The following is a 20,146-nucleotide window of genomic DNA, read 5'->3' as shown; positions in this document are numbered from 1 at the left end:
TGGGGGGGTGGGGGCTCATTTCCAAATTACAAAAGACCTTAATTCTGTGCCACAGTTAAAAAGAAAAAGAAAACAAAAAAACAAATTCTGAGACATAATAAGGAATATGCTTTGAAGGAAGAAATGCATTGAAAAGATCATATAATCACTAGAACACCAACTTGTTTTAAAATGGAATATTTTAGTACAATGTGATGATTACTAGACTGAGTTACAGAGAAAAATTCTACCATCTTGGATAAGCCAATCAAATTAGCAACATCAAGGTCCCCTTAACTGTAAATGAGGGATGGGGAGAAAGTTAATTTGAGCTGCAAACTGAGAAATTGGTTTATAGTGATATGTTTTTATGCAGTATAAGCACTGCAGTAAAAAGTAATAAGATTTTTTTAATTAAAAGAATATGATTTTATTAAAAACACAGGTAAATATGTTTTAGTAAACAAGGCCCACCCCTGAAAGGAAAGCAAGGAACAGGGAGACAAGGCAAAGATACACAGGAGAGTTTGTCAGAGCTGACTAATAAAGGCACATCTCTCCATAGATGGAGAGAGACACAACAGGCTTGGGGTTTAGGAGTTTTATGGGGCAGGCTCAGGGATTAGAGCCAGGCAGGTCCTAATTCCCAAGGGTAAGGTTGGTATTAGGGATGGTGAGCCTTTCTCAGAAATGCCCTTGGGCAGAAAATGAATTTTTTGTTAAAATGGTGACTGTCACTTAAGATGGCCATCCAGATGCTAAGCAAGGACTTTACAACCCCTCCCCACCAAAGAAAAAGATAATCTGACTTAAGAGAAAAGTGGATTGTTAATGTAATCAATAACTGCACGTGCAGTCTTTGCCCTTACTACTCAACATCACCTGATTACTTGTTTAAAATGCAAATTAACAGGCCTCCAACCCAGATCTACTAAATTTTCATTTTATTTTAATATATTTTAGTTGTAGATGGACATAGATTTATTTATTTGTTTGTATGTAGTGCTGAGAATTGAACCCAGTGCCTCACATGTGCTAGGCAAGTGCTCTACTGCTGAGGGCCATTGCTAAGTAAGAATGACGCATGGCATGACCCAGGTCATTTGCAGTGTCATTGAATGTAAGGTGACCTTGCTCAAGGACCAGGGCGGATCTGGGTTTAGGGCGGGGTTTAGGGTGTTCCCAGTTTAGGACAATCCGGGTTTAGGGTGGTTCCAGGTTTAAGGTGTACCCTGCTGGGAACAGGGCATATCCTGCTGCCTCAGGCGCGCCTGCTCGTTGAGTTCCCGTTGAGTTCTCCTGGGATTCAGAGAGTATTTTGGGATTTTTCCCAGAACGTGATTGGGGCCCAGAAGGTGAATTCCCCCAGAACGTGTTTGTAGAGTGCCAGTGACAGTTCGAGAATAAAGAATTGCTGTTTGAATCTACAAGGCTGTGGTGGCTCGTGATTTTGTGCCCAGCCAGACTGTGGCACTCTACCACTGAGCCACACCCCCAGCCCTAAATCTTCATTTTAACAAGACCCAGAGGTGATCCAGAGGCACTATTCTGAGAAATTTGTGTTGTTAGGAAAAAAAAAAAAACTAAATTTACAATACCTTTAGCCATTCCATACTATCCATTTTTAATTCCAGGCCTTATTGTGTAGCCTTCAGGTAGTTACTGCAGCAGTTATATTCAACTAGAGTTATACTCCCTAGAGTTTTCTTCTGCCTTATGAATTTATAAGAAAAATTAGAATAGGAGTCAGATGGTCTCCAACATTTGACCAAGTAGTGCATGACTGTTTTAGGGGTTTTGTTTGGATTGTTTTAAAGACCAACATTTCAAATTAGCAGATACCAGTTAAAACAAACATTTTAAAAAAAAAAAGAATGTCCTTCTATGCATATTTTAAAAGTTTCATAAATTCTCAAATGGTTGATTTTTGATTTACCAGCACACACCATTACATTCAAATACATAAGGGAATAACATTAAGCTATTATCAGCTATTATCACTTTACCTCTAATTTGGCTGACCAGCCAGAAGATCAACTAAAGGCCAAGAACATAACTGGAACCAGAAGAAAGCAATAAGGAGGAAAGGCCCTGACAAAAGAACACACAAGTTACCACACAAACATTGCTAATATCTAATGATATTCACTCTTAAATTACCAATTACCTTTTTATTAAGATTATATAAAAATTACCTCATAAAAGTCAAAAACAAATACTTCCTAACTAAAACATTCACTAACCTACACCAATCCTGATACACCTCACTACACAGAAACACCATAATACAATACAAAGAAATCCCATATAAATTAATTATCTCTTTTTATCTTTGGAAATGTTCCCATAGATTTCTGATCACTAGACAAGAAGGGAAGTGAAAACAAATGACTCAAAGTCTTGTCAAAAACATTATTACAATTGTTGACATGACAACCACCTGTATCTGTTCCAGAGTTAACATTGTATACACTGTCATTTTATGTAGGAAAATCTAAAATGATCTTTAAATATCTTTAAATATCATCAGTAAATGATCTTAAAATATCTTTTCTCAGCTCTTACGTAAACTTCAAATACAACCTTCATATCTCCCCCCAAAAAAATCCTGATAATTATTTCTACTTAAAGAAATAAATAACTTTTTTATTGTTTCCCATGCTTCCCACAGAATGAATTATATATGCTCATAACTACTCCACTGGTCCTCTGGCCTTGCTTCCCAGCACTAAAACTAAAATTCAATGGTCCAATCTTGCCATTTTGAAGTAATAAATTTGGGGAGATTTATGCCACTTGTTTTTTAGCCTTTGACATTACTTAAATTAGTGGCCCCAAATAAAAACCACTCCTTAATTTCAGTCATGTAAACTTCATTATCTCATGGCTCCATTAGGAAAACTAACTTCTAAGGTATTGTCTGAGGGTATCAGAAACCAAACATATACAATTTGTTTAAAATGTAAAACCTAATGTTTTCTTTAAAAAAAAATCCATCATAAATATAAAATGGTTGAAAAAAGTCTTAGAAAACCAACCAGCCAAACCAGTCAATAACTAGACTGAGGTCCAAAACTAATTATTCACCTGAAGATCTTATACAAATACACACACCCACAGGGGGGTGGGCAGAAGAGACAGACAGAATGACAAAGGGAGAAAATGCCAACTGACTCGGATTTAAAAGGTTTAAAAAAAAAAAAAAAAAAAACAGAGCCAACATAACATACAAATCATATAGCACCAAATCTGGCTATTTGTGGTTTATTCAGATTTACCTTATTTCCTAGATTATTACCTGAACCTTAATTAAAAATTAAAATAAAACCACTATGAAATTAACAAATGCCAACTGAATAATATCCATATAAAACATCTCTGATGCTAAAAAATATTAAGTGCCTAAAACTTTAATATTTATCATTGTATTTTTAGTCAGAGTGCTCCATTAATGCAAATATAGATGTTAATAATGTATTTTAATCAATAGCACTGTAAGCTTGAGAATATTTAGTTCTTCAAAATGTCTGATATTTTTTAATGCCAAATAAAAAGCATTCAGACCTGGAGAGAGTCACGATGTGATAGAACGTCAGTTGTATTTAAAAGTGTAAATTCTGTTTTAAGCTTTTCCATTCCACTTGAGAAAGAGCAATGACAAAATTCCCAAATGTCAACACAGATGGAAGTTGAGAGGAACAGCAATGAAATTTAAAATGCAAACTATAACCCAAAAAAGAAGAATTTTTCCTTACTCCTTCTTAACAGTATGCTGACTACCCCCAAAGACAGGAAAATTCCCATTTCTCCCATGTTTGTACATAGAAATCAGCACAATGAATAAGAGAACGTATGTTCCAACTAAGACGAGGCATGATATAAAAGATATTTATACACACACATAAGATGTACAAATGTATACACTACATATTTAAAATATACCCAGAATTCTAATTCTACTTTAGCCCTAGTTCTCTCCATACATACTACCTAAATTCTCTTTAAAATCTTGATAACAGATAATTCAAAATCTACCTCAGTGTAAGCCAAAAGTGCTTATAATAAGAGGACACAGGCTTTGTCCTATATGCTTTTGTTTAATTGGACTTTTTCCACTAAAATATCTCTAGATTGTGTCATTATTACCATCTTAGATCCAAAAAGCAGCTAAGATGTATCTCATCCCAAGCAAAAATCAAACCTAATTCATAATCACTTTGGAGGGCAATTCAGGTAACTTAACTATTAAGATACAATAGGAATTTATAATGTATTAAATGAACTTGAATATTTTTGTTTTAAATCCATAAATCAAGATCTTATTCTCCTATGAACAATGTTGTTCAAGAAAATTGTATTTATGACTGTAAAAGTTCATATGGAAGATTAAAACTCTATTCATTCACAAAATGAAGTATGGTTTATTATATAAACTAAAAGAGATATGAAATAAAAACTAGGCATGTCTTTCACTTAGTAATCAAAATGATATAATATTTTTAGGAACCAAAGTAATATCAACAAATAAAAGACAGAGGCATCCCAGCAATTGCTATACCATAAACACAAAAGCAGATGTTCCTAAGAAACCCACATAGAATTTTAACAATGAAGGTGAGTGAAGCCTGCAAAGATAGAAATTACTACTGGCCTGGCTGGAAAAGCATGTTGGGCCTGAGGCAAAAGAAGTTTTTTAAATAGAAGAATGTTCTGAAATAGAAAGCATGTTAAACAGAATTGCCGGAGGACTGTTAGGAAATGAAAAATTATACTAACTGCATTGGGAACAGCAGCCTGATAAAAGCACAATGCACAAATTACAATCTTCTTCATGAGTAGTATTAGACACGAGAAAGGTTAAGCTGTATATGGAAAAGGTTTTGCCCACCACAGGCCACTACATGATAGAAGAATTACATTCAAGCATTCCTAGGGACCCTCCAAAAACTACAGTAATAAGTATTTCTAGATTTCTAATATTACAGAACAAGCTGGACCAGACCCCCAGTCAATATATATTTGCAAAACACCCCTTGAGTACAAACCTCTATTCTAAGTTCTACAGAAAATACCAAAAGAACAATAATAGGTGCCTAACTATATTTTTCTCTTCTCAAATTCAAAACACACATCCAGCATCCCAGGATGCTCAGTGAGTCAGCATGTACTGGCAGTGTATTATGGAAAACACAATACTGAAGATGGCAGGAAAACAGCATTCAAGAAAGAATCTGACTGATAGCTGACGAGGTAAAAACTTTTCTAAACAGCAATGTTTTCACTATGATTACAAGGTTAACAATTAGGTATTCAAAATAAATAGGTACAAAATAAATAAAACTCATTAACACTAAATAAACTACCATCATGAGGATGTAAGAAAAGCAAGTTATGAAAGAAAAGACAAAAACAAGGCACACGTGTTTTTTTAGGCATGTACCCACAACATTGTCACTAGTTTTAAGAGTGACAGAGAAGCAGTCTTTGAAACCTCTCTCTCTTACAAACAGATATCAACTCTGGAATAATGCAAGTCATAATGAGTCACAGCACATAAGATTCTTGGGACAAGGAAGTTAGGAACAGCTGTTATTTGGGCTAGGTCCAAGTGAAGTTGGCACATCCGGAAAGGTCTAGGGCTATTAAGGAGGAGAGCAGTCACCTGATCTCAATCACTTTATCAAGAAGTAAATCTTTATCAAATTTATTTTGTCTGGCCCAGGATTTTTTTCATGTTATTTGTATTGTTGCCTTATTGGACCTATATAATGCATTTAACTTGGGAAAATGTGACATGAGTAAGAATTACCTAAATGAAAAGAGCAATGTGAACTAGCCATGCCAAATAACTTAGGGAAAACACAGCTACCTAACTGACCCCAGTCAATCTTTATGTAAAATACCTCCCTGTTTACATTTAAGATACAATTCATTTATTTCTCTTGGGAAAAAAAATACACACACACACACACACACACACACACACACACACACGAAGCCAGTTACCAGTCAATAACTGGAGAGTCACTTTCCTCAAGTTGGAATATTTATGGGTTTTAATTACCTTGACACAGAGCTGACTAAACCTTTCTCCCTCCTTAATCTTCCCCTTTAGTCTCTTTCTAGGAGATGTGTTCCTCTTTCAAATACATCATTAAAACCTATCCTGTATGATATGGTAGCCACTAGCTACACATTGTTATTAAGTAATTGGAGTATGGCTAGTCTCAGATGTACTATCAGTATAAAATACACATCAGATTTCAAAGACTAAAAGTAAGTAAAATATCTGATTGGAATTATTAATTACATGTTGAAATACTTTTAATACAATGTGTTAAATAATATATGCCTTGAAACATCATTTCATCTATTTCTTTTTGCTTTTTTAAATATGACTACCAGAAATTTTTAAGTTACATATGTGGTTAATATTATATTTCCACTAAATAAAATGCAGATCTAGACAAAATATGTAAGGTAGGATCAAGTGAAGGCATGCAGCATTCATTTACTTTTCTGGAACACCTTCTAGCCAAGTTATACTCATTATAAAATGCCCCTGACTCACTCAGGAATGGATCCCCTTTACTTACTTGGGAGTTACCTCATTTCTTCTAAAAATAATTCCACTATCCTGTCCAAAACAAGCCTGTTATAAAAGAAATAGGCTGATGTGCCTTCAGACATGATTTACAAACTATTTTACAGGATTCTATTCTTACACAATGTGGCATTCTTACACAAGCATATTTTGCAAATGAACCATTTTGTAAGAAAATTTTAGCTATAAGAAACCTTGTGTACAAGGTCACATGATATCTTCATAACTGCTTTAATTAAGACTAATGTCTTAGCTAGTACATTCTTTGACTCTTTCAAAAAGGCTCATAGACTGTCCACATTCTAAAAGACTCAGTTCTACAGAGTTTAAAGAACTAATTTTAAGAAAGTTAAAGCAATACAAATACAATCTGGTATATTCTCCTTTTCCTCAACAGGAGGGAGTATCCTCTCATCAGTACTACACTGAACTCTCCAAAAATATCTACTGCAACTGTATTTATATGTCTATTTGAGCTCCAATAAGATAGGAAGCTTATCTTACATATATTTGTTCTGATACCACATAGAAAAATACACATAACAAAGAAGATGTTGAAAATAAATTATGAAACAACCTGTGACTCAAATGCCTATACATACCCTGGAGCATCCATTATGGGGAACAATTTTCTCCGTGTAACCACCTTCTATATTTCAACCTCAAGACCTATTTGCAACAGTGAAAGTTACAATCTGCATTTAATAAAAGGCAACTCTGATATTACTAATAAAATCAACCCCTTTATTTACAGGAAGCGTTGTAAAACTCATAGTGACCATCAAAAAATTAAATGACTTGGTTAACTACATTAGTATAGATATATTATTTTCAGAAATTGGAATATATACTTAAAATATTTATAGGAAACGATTTAGCTCTTTATTAACTCAGGGTTTTTTTTTTATTTGTTCTTTTCAGTTATATATGACAGTATAGTTTGACATATTTACACAAGCATGCAATATATCTCATCCTAATAAGGCTTCTGGTCTTGTTGTACATGATGTGAAGAGTCACTATGGTACAGTCATATATGTACATAGGAAAGTTATGTCAGATTCATTCCACTGTCTTTCCTATTCTGTCCCCCTTCACTTCCCTTCATTCTTCTTTGTCTAATTCAATGAATTTCTATTCTTCCCCTCCCCAGTCCCTTATTGTGTGTTAGCATCCACATATCAGAGAGAATACCCAACCTTTGGTTTTGGGGGATTGGCTTATTTTGCTTAGCATAATTGTCTCTAGATCCATCCACTTTCTGGTAAAAGTCATTAATTTTTATGGCTAATATTCCATTTTTTGTGTGTGTATGTATGTATATACACACCATATTTTCTTTATCCATCTATTGAAGGGCACCAAGGTTGTTTCTACAGCTTAGCTATTATGAACTGAGCTGCTAAGTTTTGATATAAGGTCTCAGATCATGTGATCCATGCTTGGCTACTAACAAATTTATCTATCAAATGGCATCACCTGGAGGTCTTCTGAAAAAAATACAGAATCTCAGACCCCAATGCACTAGCATGATGTAGATAGAAATCATAACAAATTACTGTGATGATGGTAATGATTATCATAATCCATTATCTGCAGAGTAGGTAGAAATCACTTTTTGATCCTGAGTGCCTCATATTCATCAGAGTGAGCTATAATTGTAGATATCCTCAAAAGCTCCACTTTTCCCTTCTATCCAAAGGCAGACAGATATAAGCTTACCTATTTTTTTCATAAGTTTTTCAGACTGTGTCAAATAAATGTACTCACAACTTTCAAATTTCAATGTCTGACAAAGTTCTATTTGGAAATCAACATGCTCTGATTTCTCATGTATTTAATAGCACAATGAACCTGATTAAACATCAAAGTAAATATTAAGATTAAAGAAAACCAAAGTCTAATTTCAGTTACCTAAAAAGAAACTAATTTGGGAAAATATTGACATTTCCTTAGTTAAGAATTAACAAGTCCATTCCTACAAATGAAAGAACCACATAAAATTTTAGAAGATCTAATTGTCTTTAAGTAAACAGAAAAAGTGAATGAAACTTGCATTTTGAAAAAATAATTTTTTATAATATAGAACAGAGTATCTGAGAGTGTCAAATGAAAACATTCTAAGTAGATGACATAATTTTTTTAATCAAATTTTAATTATAACTTGAAGTCTATAAAAATTCATATTAAGAATTGTTTGGAATAAAAATCAATGAATCAATATTGTGCCATGATAGGAAATAGAAAAAATTTAAAGCTGTAAAGAAAAAGACATGAGGTATCTACCAAGATTATTATGTATTTCACAAATTTTCCCCTGCTTCTTAAAGTTTTGCAGCTCCCATAATGTAATAACCAAAAGTTAAAATAAGACATTATAAATAACAAAACTGACAGATTATTTCATTTCTATGCTTTCAGAAATCTACATCACACATAAGAATTGTCAGTTTATATATTTCAATGAGACCTAAAATATACTAAAGACTAGTATGTTTTTATTTAGGTGGCTTCCCAATGAAAGCTGTCAGTTCATAATTTTTGAAGAGAATCATACACATAGGCAGTAAAATAAACCTTAAGTGAAACCTCAAAAGTTATACAAAAATTAAGTCAAAATGGAACACAATATGAAACAAAAACAAATTTACAAGAAAACATAAGGGAAAAAAGTCTTCCAATCCTAGAGCCAGGCAAAGGGCTTTGAGATACGGCAACAAATACATAATCCACCCAAGAAGAGAACTCAAAAATTGGACTTCAATAAAATTAAAAACAATTGCTTTTGTGAAAGAACTTGTTTAGAAGATGAACAGACAAGCTAAGTCTAGGAGTAAATATCTGCAAAGGACTTGGAATATATAAAGAATTCTTAAAACTCAAAGAAAAATGAATCCAGTTGGAGAATTGGTGAAAGACACACACATTTCACACACACACACACAAAAAAAAAAGGTATAAAGATGGCAAATAACATGTTAAACAATTTTCAGCATAGTTATAAGAAAAATGCATATGAAAGCCATGATGACATATCACTACACACCTATTAGAACAGCTAAAATAAAGAAAAAAAAACAGTGATTACAGGATGTGCTGGCAGGGATACAGATAAACTGGGTCCCTTATACATTGCTTGTGATATATAATATAGCACAGATACTGTAGAAAATAGTTGACAATTTCTTATAACACTAAATATACAGTTACCACTTAACCCAGCCATTATTTTCTGGGCACTTATTTTAGAGATGTAAGATCTGCACATAAATATTCATATCTAAGTTTTACTGTAATATTCCCAAAAAAACAAAAACTAGAAACGATCCAAATTTCCTTTAACAGGAAAATGAACAAACTAAATAGATGGTACATTCATCAACAGAATACTGCTGTGACAGAAAGGAACATACTATTGCTATGTGTAACTTGTACAGACCTCAAGGACATTACGCTGAAATAGAGAACAAAGTCAATCTCAAAAGCTTACATATGGTTTAATGTATATAATACCTGCAAGATGAAAAAATTATAGAGATGGAAACCAAGACAGCAGTTTTCAAAGTTAGGGACTGGAGTAGAGTGGTAGTATGAAGAGTGGTGACTGTTATTGTCACGAGCCATCCATGGGCTGTGTGTGGACTTTGTTGCACATTGTAGAATAGTGAAGAAGTAAGTCTGGCTTTGGGAACTTCCCATGGCACCCCCACAGGGATAGATCACGTGATGCAGGTGAACTTCCCCCTCAAGTTCTGCCAAAGATCCCACATAGCACCTGAGATGGATCTGACCTGCAAGGTGCCAATCAACCTCCTAACTGCAAGACATCACAAAGCAAGACTCCGCCCTTGAAACCCTATCCCTGCCTTTGATGTACCCCCTTAAATAAACCACAGGGCCATCTTTCCTTTATCTAGTTTCAGCACCCATGTGGACTAGATCTATCAGGGACTCTGCTTTATGTAAACATATTTCTGACTATTTGTGTTTTGCTCTTCACTAATTAATTTAGACATTAAATTTCCAGGTGGCTTACACCCTCCTTAGCAGGAAGAAGAACCCCCAAATGAGATGCTGACCATCGCCCCCATTAAGTTATGTTAACATATACATTGAATAAAACTATAAAGAAGTGTTGACACTTCAGTAAAAACTGAAGACAGCTGAATGAGCTCTGTAAATTGTACAAATGTCAATTTCCTGATTTTGATACCACACTACAGTTATGCAAGGTATTACCACAGGGGCAAGTTTGATGAAAGGTACAAGAGCCTTCTCTGTATTCGTTTTGCAACTCCCTATGATTCTATAATTATTTCAAAATGATACTGTTTTTAAACACAATTTGCAATTCTCAAAACAATCTCCACCATATTTTTTAAATGGTCTCTGACTAAAAAGCACTTTAAACCTGCTGCAATCAACCCTCAATTTTGATACACTTTTATTTCTATGCATACATTTCTGCCTATGTGTTATATTTGTGAGTAGAGCTTTGCTTAATAGTGGATACATAGTATATTACTTTTAATAAAAGTCATGTTGAAGAAGTAAAGCGAAAAGAGACCTGCTAGTTGCACTACATGCATATCACTTTTAAGTACAACTTAAACACACAAAACAAAACTGCCAACTGAAAAGGTCAAGAGGATAGAAGAAGAGTCAGGCATAAACAAAAAACAAATATGCAAACAAAAGTACCAAGAATTTTTGAATACAGAAAGATAAGAGCTCAGAGAGAAAAAATAAAATCAAAACCTTTAACTCATTCGTGAAACATCAGAATTCTGGAATAATAACCAGTCTTCCTCATAGAAGAGTTAAAATAATTAAAAAGCAACAGTAACTCAGACATTACTCATAATCTCTAAATAGTAATATGGAATGATACTGCATGCTAGACCCATTACCTCCTAGAAAAAAAACTAATATAATTCCAGACACAACATTAATCTTCTGACATCAAAAATAAATGATGCTTTTGGTAGTTTGACCATGTTGAACATGTTAATTGTGCCTATGCAAGAGTCTGGGAGATCTTTCCATCTTCTAGGGTCTTTTTCAGTTTCTTTCTTTAGTGTTCTGTAGTTTTCAGTGTAGAAATCTTTCACCTCTTTTGTTAGTTTGATTCCCAAGTATTTTATTTTATTTTTTTAGGCTATTGTGAGTGGGATAGTTTCTTAATTTCTCTTTCAGTGGATTTATCACTGATGTATAGAAATGCCTTTGATTTATGGGTGTTGATTTTACATCCTTCTACTTTGCTGAATTCATTTACTAGTTCTAGAAGTTTTCTGGTGGAACTTTTAGGATCTTCTAGGTATAGAATCATAACATCAACAAATACTGCCAACTTGAATTCTTCTTTTACTATGTGTATCCCTTTAATTTCTTCCATCTGTCTAATTGCTCTGGCCAGTGTTTCAAGAACTATATCAAATAGAAGTGATGAAAGAGGGCATCCCTGTCATGTTCCTGTTTTTAAAGGAATGCCTTCAATTTTTCTCCATTTAGAAGGATGTTGACCTTGGGCTTAGCAAAGATAGCTTTTACAAAAGATATGTTCCTATTATCCCTAGTTTTTCTAGTGTTTTGAACATAAAAGGATGTTGTATTTTGTCAAATGCAAAAACAAATAAATTAAACTTGCTCTTATAAAAAAATTAAGTATTTATTTTGTCAACTGCTAAAAGGGTTTACTAATATGTATAAATAGGGGGAGTAAAATGTGTGAGTTATTGGCACACAGTAGGTACTCAATAGACATTAATTTTCTAGTCAAATATAATTAACTGTGAAATCACTGAATAATTTCAATATTTGGAACTATTCAAATGTGAAGTCTTTATGTATAAAATATAAATACATTTTCTTCAAAGGAAAAAAAAAACCCACGAATGGCATTCTTCTACAAATTGCCCTTAGTCCTACTGTCAAAGACAAAACCCAACTCGCCTATAATGATAATCCTATATTTGTATGAAAAGTTTGTGGTGGGCATATTCTGAAGAATGACAGTTCTAACTGCATCTACATATACATCTTAAGCTTTAAAAAGAAATCATTGAAATATAAAACGTTAAAGTCTCAAAAGCTTGCATGCAGATAACAAAACACAGTTTATGTCTGAAAGTCTAAGTGTAAATTAATTGACATCTTTAATTTAGTTCTCTTTTTCTTGGTAATTCCACAAAGATTCTATTCTCCAAATAACTTAAATGCTGTTTTTCATAAGTCCAAGATAGATGGAAAAATAATTAGAAATTAACAAATTGATTTCTTGTCAAAATATTAAGGTTAGGCCATCTAAGAAAGAAAAAAAAAAGAAAAAAAAAAAAAAAAAAGAAGAAGAAGAAGAAGACAATGGAGCCTCCCAATACATGGTGCCAAGTAATCAGAGATCAGGTCAACTCATTTTGGGACAACACAGTGAAAAAGTTCTGTAAATCCCTGAAGAAAGGAATATTTAAAAAAAAAAAAAAATCAGATCTAGCAAATCAAAAGCAATGACTTAGGGGTTAGTGATATTAAGTAATGTGGCTGTGAACCTCTCCCTGAAAAAGTGGAAGTACCTGGACTCTACTCAGAAAAATCTGTACATACATGTGATGTTGAAGGTCTGTTACCTAGTCTTGCTGGAACTTTTCATCTTTAGACAAATGTAGCCTCCTCTTAAAAGCAAAGAGTCCTGCAAAAGGAAATACTCTTAGGAAGATACGTCTGAGCCATGGTAATGCAGGCTCACATTCAGTTACAGATGACAATGGGACACTTCTGATTAATAATCTGTAATCAGAAAGAACTAGATGTTGTTTATGAGAAATTAACATGCTTGGAACACTCTAGTAAATCCACAAATGTTCCTGCTAGGAACATGGGTCTGGTGTCAACCTGTGTTCAGTTATCCTCTTGTCTTAAGAATAGACTTCATGCTAAGGATAATAGAGCAGAAGAATAAAGATGTATGGATCCATGCTACAGCCCAAACCACTCACTTTTACTTTATTCAAAAAGTTAACAATACAAACTTTTCTTTATATAATTCAGTTTGTAAGATTTTCTGTTGAGAGTATGTTGGAATCTAAATGTAAAAGTGATGTTATTGAGTGGTTTGCATATGGGTATTATGCACCTATTCATAACTAAATATAACCTGTGGATAGGAACTTATTATTTATGAAAATGAAAATAAATTAGGTATACCGAGTAACATTGAAACAAATTGCTAATTCTTATTTGTTCAATATTTATAAAACTTAAAATTTACCTATGCAAGAAGTACACATACAGATTTGGATTCTAAATATCATACTTTGGATTGTAGAACTAGTGAATCTCCCCAAAGATTATGTCTCATTTTACTTGATGGTTCAATAATCAATGGTTCAATAGATCTAATTAAAATAATATGAATATTTCATTACTTTTCTGTATGCTTCTTATGGCAAAAATAAAATCCATGGAAAATAAATCATCAAATATAAAAAGAAGAAAAGACAGATTTCATTTTTTCTTATTAATATGTCATATGTCACAAGTCCACACTGTACTGAAATAATTCGTTCATGTTCAAACTTTTAACTTGATATTATATATTTTTTCTTCTTCCACATTAAGTTTTATTTTCAAAGTTATTCCTGCTATTAGTAAACTCAGTATGACCATTCTTCTAACCATACAGAGTTCAGGAGGAAGAAAATCCCTGCAGCTGTTTGATGCTCAAGAATATGAACACTTAGCAGTCAGATGAAAGAAGAGAAAAGACAGAAAAGGAAGATCAAGAGAAAGTGATTTTGAATTTCTGCAGGCTAGCATTTACCTCTCTCAATAAAAGAGCTTTGTGCTCATTATATCCCAGGACTCATCTTGCCTTCAGCTTATAGTAAACTGGCGATTGCCTTATCATTTCCTATCCAAATTAAAGATCAAAGTTTAAACATATTATTTTCCTTCTCTATTAGATCATGATTAAAACTACCATCCACCTTAACTCATTCATACAATCATTTCTACAGCAAAAAGAAGGAACCCCTGAAGTAAGGACATGGTTAACCAACAAAACAGAGTTGTGAGGATTTGTAGTCATAGTATTTAGAAGATGTTTGATTTCAGTATATAACATTAAAGAAAATAAAATCATCTGAAAAGTAAATTCTAGTAAATATTCAAACTGAAAAGTTAACCAATAGTACTATCATCAAATTATTATTTACTGAGCATCTTTACATGTAGCTATAGTTTTCAAGATGGACAGAACTTTCTAGCCTATCTTTTACCAAGGAAAAAAATGAAGTTCACAGAGGTTGATTAATTTACCCTTGAACTCAAAGCTATTTGACAGTTATGAAAGCCAAAATTCAATCCTTGTCTTGCTATTATACTTTGTAACATAAGCATTCAGCAATATTTTCTTCATTGTATATGTGATAAAACTAAACTTAGAGCCTAAGTAATTCTAATCATTTAAACATGAAAAAAATTAGTTTTACAGGTTAGTCACCATAACAAACAATGTTAAATAATCTGCAATGAAAACGTATAATAAATCAATGAATGTAAGTTGTACAATAACATGAGTTTAATGTGGAATTTTCCTTTTGTCACATTTCTCCTAAACACAAAACTGAATGGGGCTCTTTTTTGGTATTAAACACAAAAGAACCCTGGATTAAAAACAGTGGTGAACATATACTGATGAGCAGACATTACCACAAGAAGAGAATCTATTCTTAAGTTTAAAAAAAAAAAAAATAAGCTGACTTTAGAAAAAAAGGTATATGGTAGCAGCAATTCTTTCAGAAGAACACACTTTCATGTTTTTCTTTAATACCAATAAATGTATAATCAAGGCTTAATGCACGATTACAAATAACAACAGCATGAGACACTGATCAATCTAAAACTGTAGCACATTTCACAGGACTGTATTATCATCTCACTGATTAACTAGGACCCAGCATGGTGAGAGCTAAAAAGAATCCTCTAAGAAGTTATCACTTGAAGAGTTACTTCTTAGGGGGGCTAGGGTTGTGGCTCAGAGGTAGAGCCCTTACCTAGCATTCTAGCATGTGCAAGGTACTGGGTTCGATCCTCAGCACCACATAAAAATGAATAAATAAAGGTATTGTATCCAACTACAACTATATATTTATTTGTTTACTTATTTATATATAAATATATATATAAATATATATATATATTTATATATATATATAAATATATATTTTTTTTTTTAAAAGAGTCACTTCTCCACAGAAGTGACTGTGGCACAGAAGGCCAGAGCTAAAACTAAATCAGAATGTTCCATAAAGTCATTTTAAGGCACTTTGAAAATGAGAAGAGGTACAGCCTTTTGACCACTGCTGCAGAGAATACAGGAGTGACTCTGGAATTAGTACAGAATTCAGCTGCTAAGGGCAACAGAAGAGCACATCACATAGGTCTCATAATATTCAGATTCTTCCTTGTTTTCTTAAATCACAGACATTTGACCTTCTTCAGAGCCTACAACCTAGCCTGGTGCTAAGCTATCATTTAAAACTTCTATGCAGTGAGAACCAATTGTTAGTATAATTGCTGACACACCAAATCCAAATTACTTTCCAATTCTAATTAAATACCAATGTAAAAAATATTCTTATTTCTAACTAAGTACAGAGCATCACTATAACTGTAACACTTAACACACTTGAGCTCACAAAACCTCTTTCCCCATTTTAAACCTTACGGATACAGAGAAGTCAAGGAAGGCATACAACATATCTGCAAGCCATATCCAGAAGCATGTATAGGAACTTAGTATGGGATAGAAGCAATGAATGCATCAAGCAGAGATCACAAGACTATCTAGACCCAAGGCGAGACTAAATCTGTGGCATCCAGAAAAGCGACAATATATTGGCACACCTTCAACCTGATATTTTTCACACATTCATTAAAGATGTATTTTATGGGGCAAATTATTTTATATTAATTAAAAAAAACACAGAAAAAGGTTCATTTATTAATTCACTCCTAAGCTGAAACACAGTCACTGTTTTGATAAAGACCAGAAAATTTCTTTAATTCTTGTTTTGTCTTGACATTTATTCAGTGATTTTTTTTTTTAGACCTCTCCCAACTTCTTGGGAGAAATACATAAGAAATTAAAATTGGCAATATTCAAGGATAAAGGATTACATATAGAAAATGTAGATCACATTTCTGATTTATTTTAGTGATATCTTAGTGCACCTTACAGTATGTCCCCCAACTCACCTCTGGTTAGATAGTACAGAATAAGAGGGAAGATGCAAAGATGAAGCTGAAAAAGTCCACAAAGAGTCTAGAAAATAGACCCTTTGGAAGTCATGAGAAGGAATATGGACTGTACCATAAGGGAAATGAAGAACTGAAAGGATTTAAGCAAAAGAACATCAGGCTCAGATTTATCTATTTCCAAGTTCATTCTAATTACTGTTTTTGAGTAAAGATGAGTGGAGTGAGTACGGCAGGGTAAAGATTCAAAAACAAAGTAATAGCTATAAGGCAGAATAGTATATATTTGAATGAGGAGCGACAACAGAACAGACTCAAATGGAGAGAGAGGAGTAATTAAGAACATGTCTTCATGCTCAGGCTTGATCAATTGGTAATTGAGGATACCATGCACTGACAGAGGGTATAAAGGGCCAAACACATTTGGAATGAAAACCCTTAAGTTCAATTTTATACATATTGAGCTTTGTACTTACAGGACATTGAAATAAAGGTGTTTATTAATATTCCTGAGATTAGGAGAAAGATCTGAAATGAAAACAGATGGAGGGTATCCTCAGAAAATGGAATCCACAGGATGGTAAAAATTTCTAGGTTAAATATATTAAGCAGAAATACTCAAAAAACCTAGGGAAGAGCCCTGAGCATCTCACACTAAATGGTCTGAAAAAAGCTGAGGAGAAACCTCAATGATAATGGAAGAAAAGGAAGACCATGGCTTCAAGGAACCACAAAGTGATCCACATGTACAATGCTTAAAAAAAAAAAAAAAACAGAGAGGTATCCATTAAACTATCAAGAAGTTGTTTGTGAACTTGTTGGGGAAGGTTTTAGTAAAAATTAATCCCAGCTGAAGCACTTACAAGCCATGTGAATTCATGCCAGGCACCTGATCAAATCTCACTTTCTTCACCTGTGAAAGAAAAAAAATGCCTATCCTAACTACCTCGTGGTTTTGTTATGAGCATGAAATATCATAATATGTATGAAAGTCCTATATAAAATTTAAACAAAGCATATAAATTAGCATTATTTCAAACATATTGTTCTGAATAATGTTCCCCAAAATTGGTCCTCTTCTGTTCCACCCACATGGCAAGCTGACCTGCACCAGTCAATGTAATTTACCAACAGAAAGGCAAAAGCTTTAAGAAAAAAAATGCATAGTTCAACCTATTCTCTATTTCCTGCCACTATCCATTATAGAAGCATGATTCAAAACAAACCTTTCATAAGCCTAGGTCCTTATATACTGTGACAACAGCCCTTTGGCTAACTCATGATGGCATGTAATATGGGGACAATTAAATGTTGTTTTAAAGCACTAGGATTTTGAAATTATGACAAAAAAACTGCAGCGTAAACTGGCAGGTTAAAAAACAAATGCAAAAGAGCCAAGTGGAAATGTCATATTAAGTAGCCAATCCATGAGACAATCACGGAGGTACTAATCATGTACTAATTTTTATTTTATAGCACAGAATAACTCACTAATCCTCCACATTTCAGAATTCTTAACAGAGAAGGTGAAAAGAAAAACAAACAGATCTAACCCAATTTCAAATGAGGAAATGCTGGCTGGACAAGGATGATGGTCCATCAATGAGAAGAAATTGCTCACCTCTTCACCATTCTTATATATTGTTGTTAGTACCTCAATTTTTCTTTGCTCCTTAGTAAGCATACACTGGACTTAAATGGTCAATTGTTAGTATATCTGTGTTAAGCCAAGAACACACTGCCCAAGAGGGTTACTAGGAATGAAGAGGAAATATAACAAATGATTTAGTCTATTTGTACTGCTACTACAAAATACCTGAAACTTGATAATTTATTAAAAAACAGAAATTTATTTTCTCACAGTTCTGGAGACTGGAACATGTAAGAACAAGAGATCAGCAGGTTCTGCTGTCAGGGAAGTAGTGTTCTCTGCTTCCAAGAAGGCACCTTGTTGCTGCACCCTCCAAAGGAAAGGAATGCTGTGTCCTTACATGATTGAAGGGCAAAAGGAGGAAAAGCTGGAGGAAGGCTTTTTTTTTTTTTTTTTTAAAGGGCCTTAATCCCATTCACAAGGAAGGAGTCCTTATGACCTCATCGCATACTAATAAAAGTCCCACCTGTTTTTACATCATATTGGCAACACTGAATATTGGAAGGGACACATTCTAACAGATCAATAAGTAGAACAACCAGACTTTGAAGGAGGAATTTTCTTATTCTTCCACTATTAACAATTTAAAGTTACCAATGCCAAATTGCTACTTGCTATGCCTAAATGGAACATGTTTGCTAGAAAATGGCAATTACTCAACCTAAAACAAAAGCAGAATCCAGGTCAGAGTGAGGCTTATAAGGACCCATTGGACCAGTTCTTTTTACCAAGAACCCTTATTTATTTTGGCCTTTGTCCTCCTCATTAGTTTTAACAAACCATGAGAGATGATTATAATTACTTCAATCCCAAAGGAGTTTCATGAAAGAAACCCTTGACAAAAGAAGTTTGTTCCTGACCATTTAAAATGGGAGGACAGAGAGGAAAGACATTCCCCATGTTTTCTTTTAGGGGGAAAAAAAATTCTGCCAATGCTGGGGATTAAACCCAGGGCCTTGGGCATGCCAAAACAACACTCTATCAATGAACTATACCCTCAGACCCTAGAATGTCTTAAGGAACAACTTATAAAACAAAGTCTACATTTTTTAATCACCTTCTTTTACCTTTTTTTTTTCTTTTTAACTATTTGTAAATTGAAACCAGTCTTCAACTCTAAAGATTATGTGCACTCTTTGAGAGCCTACACTGCATATTCTGAAAGCAATTTCAGGGGACTGCTCCCCGTTGCTTTTATATAAAGGCATAATCATCTGATGAGTTCAACAGCTCAACAAGGCTACTTTCAAGGGGGCTTATTCATTACGATATAAAAACTCCAGAATGAGATGTGTACAACTTCAGTCTCCTTACAATCTCTAGAGTAGCTTTTTTGCTCATGAGTTTCTTACTGTGATTAGACTTAACTCAGGTAATATGGTGACGATGCTGAGACTGTGAGCTTGTTAAAACTCACAATCAACCCATTTTGATTACTGTCAATGCTGCTTCACGTCACCAACTTGCTAGATGTTTCCTATGACTTAAATTACTTGTGTATATGCTGTTGCAAGTTTTCATCTTGCAGTGGCTCTGCTTAAAGAGCAGAAACCACTAAATAACAATAGGCTTACCTCACAAATGAACGTAACTACTATTCTAATTTTACAAAGGAGACCTTTTGAATTTGGCTGATTAGAATTACTAAATTCTAC

At 33.6% G+C, this 20,146-nt stretch overlaps 1 protein-coding gene across 6 annotated transcripts in view; it reads right to left on the bottom strand.

Annotated features, from left to right (window-relative positions):
- Positions 1–18,827, bottom strand: part of Gbe1 (1,4-alpha-glucan branching enzyme 1) — a 253,379-nt gene extending 234,552 nt beyond the window's left edge. For 2 of the 6 annotated variants that reach the window (XM_048803505.1, XM_048803510.1), the window contains exons 1-2: positions 17,704–17,725; positions 17,317–17,368 (exon numbers count right to left, since the gene is read on the bottom strand). In XM_048803505.1, the coding sequence (XP_048659462.1) occupies positions 17,317–17,368; positions 17,704–17,710 (59 nt within the window). In that variant the 5' untranslated portion in view covers positions 17,711–17,725. The other 4 variants (XM_048803507.1, XM_048803508.1, XM_048803506.1 and 1 more) reach the window with 4 other exon arrangements.
- Between the last annotated feature and the right edge of the window lie 1,319 nt (positions 18,828–20,146).

This window comes from Marmota marmota, unplaced genomic scaffold (genome assembly GCF_001458135.2).
Source record: "Marmota marmota marmota unplaced genomic scaffold, marMar, whole genome shotgun sequence".
NCBI classification, from domain to species: domain Eukaryota; kingdom Metazoa; phylum Chordata; class Mammalia; order Rodentia; family Sciuridae; genus Marmota; species Marmota marmota.
The sequence above is the reverse complement of the archived record's forward strand: the minus strand, read 5'-3'. Positions and strand labels throughout refer to the sequence as shown.